This window comes from Genypterus blacodes, unplaced genomic scaffold (genome assembly GCF_046128005.1).
Source record: "Genypterus blacodes isolate CSIRO-AG114 ecotype Tasmania unplaced genomic scaffold, CSIRO-AGI_Gbla_v1 ptg000002l_1, whole genome shotgun sequence".
Lineage (NCBI taxonomy): Eukaryota > Metazoa > Chordata > Actinopteri > Ophidiiformes > Ophidiidae > Genypterus > Genypterus blacodes.
The window spans coordinates 1,538,374-1,548,215 of NW_027466816.1; the positions used below are offsets into that span (position 1 = coordinate 1,538,374).

Here is a 9,842-nt window from a genome sequence, read left to right on the forward strand (position 1 = left end):
TATTAATTTGTGTCTGGTAAAGTTCCTGTATGGTTATTATTACAAAGTTGTGTTTGTATAAAGAGGGAGGTTGAGTTGATATGTGCCTGACCATGCAGCGTTGCAAATTTTGAAGTGACGTAATGGGAACAGAATAATGTTGCAAAATTTCAACAATAAAGTCTGAATATTTTGAGAATAAAAGTTGAAACATTCTGAGGAGTGGCTCGACCTCTTCCTCTCTTTTTCATATATTTCATAAACCCTTGTGTCAGGGATTCTCGGCACAAAAGGCGCAGGATCCAAATGCACGACTCACGAAGGGGTTCAGATAACAAAAACCTTTACTCTTAATAACAAGGCTTTACAAAAATATGCATGAGGCCAAAAACTAGACTAGACGCAAATATATGGATTTGAACACTCAACTTGACAAGACGTTACAAGACAAACAGGCACAGGACAAGGGGAGACATGGACTACTTGTACATGAGGTTATGAGACACCGGTGACAACAATCAAGGGTGGGGCAGACGATCACAACACATGAGTGACGGTACTTAACATAACCTGAGACAAGGACGAGATATTAAACACTGAACATGAACTAAACTATAACATGGCGTGACTATGATTTAAGGAAATGACTTGAACACTGAACATGGACTTAAGTTAAACTATAACATGGCGAGACTATGATTTAAGATTAAAATTCTTTATTGTCATGAAATCCTATGCAATTGAAATTTTTCTTGCACCCCGGCTTACACATCACACACACAAACACATGCATCACAGAGGGGGTGCAGGGCAGCCATACTACGGCACCACTACAGCAGTTGGTGGTTCGGTGCCTTGCTCACGGGCACCTCGAGGAAAATTTTCGTTTTGTCAAAGTAGCTCTGAGGCAAAAAGGTTGGAGACCACTGATTTAAATACACAATAACACAAATCCAACATATTGTAGTGAACGGGTAAATGGAGGCAGAAGATGTTTCCATCTATTACGTGTGTCATTTGATCTACTGTGCTGTCAAACAAATCTATGAAGCCATCTAAGCACTTGGAGACAACCCACAGCCACTTAAAAGACAAACCTGTTGAATACTTCCAAACTAGTCTCAAATCCCTCCAAGATCAACAGACATTGATGATAAAATCTATAGTGGCACAAGGCACGAGGCCCAGTTTGATATAAAACCCAATTTTATACAATATTTATAGTAGGGGGTCCCCGCTCCATCTCTCCATCAGTTTGGGGGTCCTTGGCCTGAAAAACGTTGAAGACCGCTGATTTAAACCATGACTGTAACGTGTAGTTTGCATTTCGAGGCGCAGGGGGGCGGTATTTCGCTCTTAACTCTGGGTACAACCGGTATTGAAAACCGAAGAAGACACACAGGCAGTACAAACACACGAGCGTGCTGCATGCGGATCGCACCGCAGTACGTCTATAACTTGTCTAAATGTCCGGAAGTGCTCACGTCGACATGGACGCCAGCGCAGCGAACGAAGACAATTACGGGATCGAGGTGATTGTCCCGGAAGCGGACAGACAGACACCATGTTGTCCTCACGGTGAGACAGAAACGTAACACTGCAGTCCGCGCACGAGCGCTTCTCTTCCAATTCTTGTCGTGTTCCACGTAATATGAATGAAACACTGTTAATGTGCGCTAATAAAAAAGTTGAGTAACGGAAACAAGCTACCCGTGGTATATTATTAAGGAAACATTATAAGTAAAATTTTAGTTTATTTCTGAAGATATTTCCAATTTTTTCTCGTCCAAAAACTTTTTGGACTATTTTTTTTCTAAGAATTACAAAGTTGTCTTCACATTTCTACTTTTCCTCCAAATATTACGTTATTCTCATGTTCATATTATTCTTGTATGTTTCTCATGACACTCTAGTCTTATAACGACTCTATTATCAGGGATTTGGTCTTTCTGAAATTATTTATTCGTGTGTGATTGATGAGGGTTGGATCACGTGATTGCATGTACACATTAAACCTTGTGTGTCTCCTTGCAGGACCAACTCTGATGTTTGAGAAAGCCTGCAAAGGTTTAGAGAAAGGTCGCAGGTTCTTCGCCTGCTCGGCCTGCAGGGACAGAAAAGACTGCAGCTTCTTTCAGTGGGCAGATGAAAAGGTACGTTTAAGACCAAACCTACCAGATTTGCTTTAATTAATAATTCTGTCATGATAATACATTGTTTTCCTCAAAGGTGTCGGAGGCCCGGCAGCAGGCCAGAGAGGCGGAGAACCTGGCCAAGAAGCCTCCTTTCACGCACCAGGTATACTGCAGCAGGTATGATTCCCACAGAAACCCAAACCTCAGGATCACAGAAACATGGGGGGAGATGGAACGTGTTTGTACACTTCGCTCTTTCACAGTGTGGCAGCCAAGTTGAGGTTTTAAGGAAATCTTAGGGACAATAATGTTATGTGTCCTCTGACTGTAGGAAATGGCCAAAGGCAGAATCGCTCCCATATTCTACACATTTGCCCTTTCGTTGTGTGTTATTCTAACAAAGTGGAACAAGTTCCAACAACTGAAAATTGAAAATCGAACTACAAACAAGCACAGTTGAGAAGCGGTTATGTTGCCAGGTAACCAGTTTACTTCAGCATACATTTCTGCTTGGTTACCTTGGTTCCCTGGCCAACAATAACAGGATCACGATGATCAAATGGTCAGTTTCTTCATGGAATGCTGTTCATCTCTCAGGTTAAGAAAATTCCTCTCCCAGCCGCAGGAAGGCAAAAAATTCTGTCAGGATTGTCAGATTCTCGTCCTGCCAGAGGAACAGGAAGTCCACGCTGGCCACAAATGTGCCATCGTCACTGCGGCCCAGCTGAGGAGGCCCAGCGTGCTGCTGCGCCCCCTGGAGAACAAGAGGAGTAACGCACAGTACCTGTTCACCGACCGCACCACCGACTTCCTGCTTCAAACCTTGGCCGGCCTGGGATACAGGAAGTTGCTGTGTGTGGGAACGCCGAGGTGAGGCGGAGTTCTGAGCATGCGTTACCTTTATATTATAACAAACATATGCAGAAACACAGAAAGTATGTAGGCAAAATGCTTTATTTCCATGACTTATCCCAAGTCTGTACGTTATGCCGTACAGTACATTTACAAAAAGAAATGATACTAATATAATGTTTTCATCTCACGTTTCTGTCTTCGTCAGGCTCCATGAGCTCATCAAGTTGCGTAACTTGGAGAAGAAACACGAGCCAATGAAGAGTCTCCTGCTGGACATAGACTTTAGGTGGGATTGTTTTATCCATTCACTTGCGGCACTAGCTACATACACACACATGCAGGAATCTGTCCACCACATAGAAAACACAGGAGTTCAATAGCACGTTAAAGGTTTCTATGAATTGATTAAACTGCAGACATTCACAAGCAAGCAAGCACTAACTCATTTTTACAATAGGCCACAATCATTCATTCAGCGTGAAGGGATTGGCCGATGTTTGGAGTGTTTGTGGGACATCATGGAGTGTTGAGGTTACAGATCTCCAGGTGGTTCGGCCACGCTTGGCTCTCTGATGGTCTCAGGAATCGTAAGGCCGGGTACAGTGGCTCGGTGAACTGGTGATGAGCCCTGTCGAACATCGGCGTCAGTGCAGCGGAGAACCTCTGTAAGAGGCACATGGTCTCGGCATCGTAAAACATCAGCTGACCCTTCTCATAATTCGCCCACACTCCGACCTTTCCCAGCGGCGCCTGCCCAGCGACCTGGCACGCAACGTGGCGGTCGTTGTGCCACGCGGAAACGTGCCCGTTCCGGAGCTCCAAGCACCAGGAGTTCCTGTTCCGGCCCAGTTTGGCCTCCTTGTTCTTGCCTTTCCTCTGCAGGCTGCCGTAGGCCACGCCCACTGCCCAGGCGGAGCAGCAGCGGACGTCGATTTCCCAGTAGCTTTGGCCGGCGGTCACAGGAGACGAACCCAGACCGCAGCAGACCTTATCAAACTGAAGGGGATGCTCTGGAGCTGAGCGGGAGGAGCTTGTGAAAGATATGCCACGCCCCTCTGGTGTCACCTCCATCTGGCCGTGACATGTCTGCCCATCCATTCTCACCGGGGACCAATCTGAAATTGAACAGAAGCATGCAGCAATATTTACAGAAGTGGAAATGTACCGACGGGCCTGGAGGGATAACCGGACAGACGCACGTTGGTTTGACTGTGACGTCATATGTACATCATCACAGGGGGAATTGAGCCCAGAATCGTCTTAATTATCCTGGTTCTTGTGCCCCAGTTTGTTTGTGAGTGGAGACAAAACCCTTTGCCTCCCTTTAGGTGATTAGTTTGTGCCTAGTTCTGAAGGGTCACAGCAGTGTTAAGTGACTTAGGTACCCAGCAGTAAGGTTTTCCTCTGTAGCTGGGCTTTCAAGTCTTTGGAGAGGCACCAAAGAGTTTTCAGAAGCTTCTGGAATCTCTCTTTGTTGAGTTGTACTCCTTCGTCCGAGGCGTCCGGCTTTTTAGGACTGGGAAGACAAGGATCTCTGTGAGGGTTATTATGACGGACACAAATATGACATCGTTCCAATGCTTTAAAGGAGCGATGGCGTTTGTTACCTTAGATGATCAGGCTGCACCTATACAGAAGACACACACACAACAAGGCAGAATGTTACAAAGCTAAGCAAAATACCTCACGGATGAAGTCATTGTTAAACATCAGCGTCTTGACTTCACCTTCAGATCTTCCTGGAGCGTCTTGCTCAGTGCTCTCTGGGTTGCCGTGGTGCTCCTGGTAACCTGGCACAGGTACTGTTCCCAGTTCTTAAGAACCTGGTCCAGTCTGGTCCTGGTCTGCCTCAGATCCAGCTCCAGCGAGTCCACTACTGCCTGCTCGTCTCGGTTCAGAACGTCCCGCATGGTCTCGAAGCGCTCGCGTACCTGCTGCTTCATCACCTCTGTGCTCCTCTTCATCGTAGAGAATTCAGACAAGAATGAAGTCCAGGTGTGTGAGGTGATGACGACACTTACATGCACACAGTATTCAAAGCTTTACTTACGGAGAGATCAGCTCGGCGTTTCTTCAAAGACTGGATGTGGGCCTCGGTCTTGGATCTCTCTGCTTGTAGCTCATTCACGCGTGTGGATAACTGCTCCTGTAGGGGGCGATGACGTCACAGCAAGGTGCTCGGGTTTACTACTACAACTACTTACTACTACTAAAACATGTGTTTTGTATAGATTACGTTTGGAAAGATCAATCTTAACAAAGCAAGGTCTGTGATGTACCAATCAGGTTCATATGGAGGTGAAGATAGAGGTATGATGAGGAAGAGGAGGTCACTTTTTTTTTTTTTTTTTTTTTTTTTTTTTTTTGAAGGTGCCGAATTAAAAGTCATGTCTTGAGTTGTGTAAGTCAAATACTAGTGGAGCTGAACTTAATGTGAGGTTTGTTAAGATTCATCTCAGGCATCAAACCCGTAGTTTGTCGGTGGATGCAGAGGAGGTAAAATATGAGATCAGTCAGGTGTCTGAGATCTGCCTCCGTGTTCCTCGGTGCGTATCACACTGGTTTACCTGTGACGGCGCTCCGGCTTTGGCCAGCTTCCTTAACAGTTTTGGGGATCGTGGGAACGGCTGAACCACCTCCTCCTTATAATCCAGCGGGGTGAAGCCCAGTCCGGCCTCCTGAAGAACACCCTGATATCCAGCAGAGGGCGCCTCAAGACCTCTCTGCACCGACCTTTGACACCCGTCTGCCGCTACGTCTTTTTCTGCCATTTCAGAGGTGCTGAGGGACGAACAGGGCGGTAAAGATGTTAAAGCTAGCGGTGTGTAGCGTTGCGTTTGTTTCCTTCAGACATTAGTCAAACAAGTAAACCAGTTCTTCGGGATTGTTCAGGGTCCATGCCAGTCTCTGTTAGGAACTCAAACACTCAGATCCACAGCTGCAGACGGTTTGGTGCTCATGTCGCTGCTTCTGCCATCCTCTGCAGCACTGAGTCTCTCAACCTTTTATAGCCTCTTTAACTTCACGTAAGAGCAGAACACTGATGCCATCCGTAGCTAAATATAGTCTTAGTCTAAGTCTTATTCTTTTCGTATTGAATTCTGGGTTTTAACAGCGCTTACCTCACGTCTGCTCAGTCCGTCTCTGTGCTGTGCTTCTGTCAGAACGAGGGTGTGTTCAAGTGTTACAAGTTGCTGCATGCGCCTCAGCATTACCTGGATTCATACCTCAGGGTCACACTGTGTTTGTGTGTGTGTGTATGGGTGTGTGCGAGCATGCTCAAAATTGCTCAAGCCTTCATTACTCAGAAAATATTGCACAAATTGTCAAGAATGGCCCGGAAAGACAAATGAATTCTGAATGCATTCTGTCTTAATGATGGAAGTCTAAGAGGTGTTTAGCTGAAATTCACGGTTTGTCTAAATGTAGGAGCTCAGCAGAATGATTGGATAAATGTTTATTACAGTTACAGCACCAGTATCCTTGATCATGGCGTTGTGTTTCAGGTATGCCCAGTTCTGTGGCCAGGATGAATTCTGCCACTACAACATGTTCAACCATCACTTCTTTGGTGGAGAGGTAGGAGTGACACTTGTTCACCATGTGATATCGTAACATTTAGTGTTGGCTTCTAAACCTTTTCTTTCCTTGTCAGGCGTCAAGCGATCTCCTGCAGGCCTTCCTCACTGAGTCTGATGGGGAGAAGGTTGTTATGGTGGCCGATCCTCCATTCGGCGGCCTGGTGAAGCCTCTGGCCAGCAGCTTCTCTCTGATCTCACAGATGTGGAGGAAGCAGCAGAGCTCAGGTCAGCCATTTTATGAATACCGAGTACAGATAAGCCACTTGATGTTTTTTTTAGCAAGAAACCAAAACCTAACAAACCAAAACATCCATGTTTGTGTCCATGTCCAGGTAGCAGTGATGTGGACATGTCTATGATCTGGATCTTCCCTTACTTCTTTGAGCCTCGCATCCTGGAGTGTCTGCCCACGTTCACCATGTTGGACTACCAGGTACCTGCAGCTGGATTATCAGATAAATACTGATACTTCAAATCCAACCGGAAAGCTCATTAGCTACAGGAAAGATTCGTTAGATTCTTCTGATGTCTACGGTAACGGCCGATGTTTTAACCAGGTGGACTACGACAACCATCCTCTGTATAAGCACGGGAAGACGGGTCGCAAACAGTCTCCTGTCAGACTGTTCACCAACATCTGTCCCAAAGACGTTGTGCTACCCAAAGAGGAAGGCTACAGGTATCACTGCACAATATTCTCTCAGGTTTTAGTCACATCTTTGGCAGCAGTTGCACCTACTCTCGTAAACGCCCTTAGGAACAACCTAGCAACCACCCAGTACACCCCAGAACACTATAGCAACCACCTGGAAATACCCTAGCATCTTAAACACCACCACCAACCACTCTTACGCCCACACAACACCCTGGCAGCACTTTTCAAGGATGAATGAAAGAGCTTTGCAAATTCTTAGCTAAGACGATACAGTTCATGTTGAGTTTTTATTTATTTATTTGTGTCTTCCCTTCTTGTAGATTTTGCTCCATATGTCAGAGATGTGTGTGGTCGCTGAACAGACACTGTGTGAAATGCAACACGTGTCCCTCTAAGGTAGTGTATAGCTGTTATACATTTAATAAATCAAACTCTGCTGATGGTGATGTGAGGCACAGCGTAAATGTTTCTGTCTCACCAGGACGGCCGTGAGTGGAAGCACTGCTCTGCGTGTGAGAAATGCGTGAAGCCATGTGAGTACAACAGGTTAAAAACCCAAGATTAGCAAAGGAGGGAGGGAATAATGCAAAGGAAAACGTTTTTTTTCATCCTCATCCCATCTTTAGCTTGGAAACACTGCCAGTCTTGTGGGCGCTGTGCCCTCCCGGACCATCCGTGTGGTCAGGACCTGGGGAAGGCGGGCTGCTTCAAGTGCGGCAGCCTGAAGCACAAATGCAACGTCTGCCCGCTCAAAGACAAACACACAGGCAACGGGTATGATGAGCACAGGAACCTTAAGTTATGAGTGCGATTATTTCCAGACGCGTATAAATCATCGTTCTTCTGTTGTTTGTGTTTTTTCCAGGGTGAAGGGCCAAAGCAAGAATCTGCCCCATCGTCCCCACTCCAAGTCCCAGGCAAAGAGGAAGTCTGGAGCAGCTCGCAGAAAAAAGAAGATGGCTGCCGCGTCAACATGACCTCACCAAAATATTGATGATGATGATGTCCTTGCATGCACACCATCCAGTGGAAAATGTGAGCAGTGAGGGAGATTGTAATAAAAAAAAATCACCTGATATTTTGCAGCATTTTATTTAGTGGTATTTGTGCTGTGTTAGTTTGTTTGTCTTGTTTGTTTTGAGTAACACGCAAATTGTGCAGTAAATGTTAGCATAGGTTTTAGGTAGGAAGTCTAGGTAGGGTAGTCACAAATAATGATGATAGAAATGCTCAAGTTAAGTACAGATACTAAGTTACTTTTACCTAATCACTTTACCGTGCTGTGTCTATTTGTCTTATTTTCACGGTAACACTTTAATCCCTTTAATCTCCTAATGTGCTGGATGTTTCCGGCAATGTATCCTTCATAACCATCCGCTTTCCAGATCCATGTTGTCCCAGATTTTACGCGCAGTTTGAAGCATCACCTGAACCAAACACAGGAGGCAGCCAGTTCCCTGTTTGGCCATGAGATGGCGGTGTTGTCTGATGTTGATCTCGTACAGTACTTAAATTCAGTGAGCTGCTGAGTAATCTAATCTGTAGGTATATGAAATTATATTATTAACAGATTTCCACCCTAAATGTGTCTGTTAATAATCCATATGTTTTTAATTTAAAGGCACTAATGTGAAAGAAAATTTACCGGGATATGAACACGTGAATGTTTTAAATTTTATAGATTTATTTACATGTTAAATGCTGTTGAAAACGGATTATGGTCTGTGGAGCGACGCCTAAGAACCATAGCAGTTTGTGTCACACATGTGATTTTGTATAGCTTTTAGCTACATTTTGCCACATGACTGCAATTGTAAATTAGCTGGCTGCTCAACACTGACACGCTTACACACGTTGATTAATGTACATCAGCCTTGAGAATAAATAAATAAATAAACTAGTACATCCACACAAACTGAACTAAAACTAAAAATGGATGAGACGGAGTCAGGAAAGCTTTTGAAGGAGCTGAGTGCTGTGATTGAAATGCTAATCAGGCAGAGATCTCCATTTACTGCTCAGTCTGATGGAAATGAGCGTGACGGGACAGAAAACACAGAAAACTAATTAAACTGGAGATAAAAATGTATAATGCAGCGCTTCTTTGTGGTCTCTTACACTCTGAATCTCAATAATCTCATCAAAATGAGTGGAAGCGTCACGTAAGGAGCTGTAAGTGAGCAGGTGAGGCCCACCTGGTTATGAAAGGGTTAAAATGTTGCAGTTTACCAGAAACAATTGTGATTTCGCTGAAAATGCTGCGATCGGCAACGTATCATTCTACTGATATCTGTGTTTGATACAATAAAGGTGATGAATCATTAGAGGGATGTTGAAGTCGAAGCGCGACGTAAACATGAATCACGTTAAACATCACAGACAAGGAAACATTTACATTTAAATGTATGAATGTGGGCTATGGTTACCAAGAAACCACCCACACAAATGATCAGAGTCTGTACAATTTTCAGAATGAAATGAAAACGGAGTTGAGATTAACATCGGCATCCTTTATCGTCATTAAATAAATGTACAAATATCAGAAAAATACATTGCAGAATATTGTTTAATATTGTTTGCAATGGCTTCTGGGAAATGCTGTATTTCTCATACGTACAGGGTTTCTCATATATCGGA

The 9,842-nt window shown here is 44.6% G+C and overlaps 2 protein-coding genes across 2 annotated transcripts; one reads left to right on the top strand and one right to left on the bottom strand.

Moving 5' to 3' along the window:
- Window positions 1-1,374: 1,374 nt before the first annotated feature.
- zcchc4 (zinc finger, CCHC domain containing 4) lies at window positions 1,375-9,232 on the top strand. The gene is made up of 13 exons (XM_076151513.1): window positions 1,375-1,557; window positions 2,014-2,132; window positions 2,209-2,291; window positions 2,712-2,984; window positions 3,175-3,255; window positions 6,476-6,548; window positions 6,625-6,775; window positions 6,883-6,983; window positions 7,108-7,229; window positions 7,526-7,601; window positions 7,687-7,738; window positions 7,832-7,979; window positions 8,071-9,232. Exons 1-13 carry the CDS (start codon window positions 1,446-1,448, stop codon window positions 8,180-8,182), a joined length of 1,503 nt encoding a protein of 500 aa, XP_076007628.1. The 5' UTR covers window positions 1,375-1,445; the 3' UTR covers window positions 8,183-9,232.
- Window positions 3,486-6,143, bottom strand: LOC143005255 (E3 ubiquitin-protein ligase TRIM62). Its single transcript, XM_076156574.1, has 7 exons — window positions 6,092-6,143; window positions 5,537-5,750; window positions 5,020-5,115; window positions 4,697-4,927; window positions 4,577-4,596; window positions 4,355-4,485; window positions 3,486-4,084 (listed from the first exon to the last, which is right to left on the bottom strand). The coding sequence occupies exons 2-7, from the start codon at window positions 5,738-5,740 to the stop codon at window positions 3,486-3,488; spliced, it is 1,281 nt and encodes a 426-aa protein (XP_076012689.1). The 5' UTR covers window positions 5,741-5,750; window positions 6,092-6,143.
- Window positions 9,233-9,842: the final 610 nt, after the last annotated feature.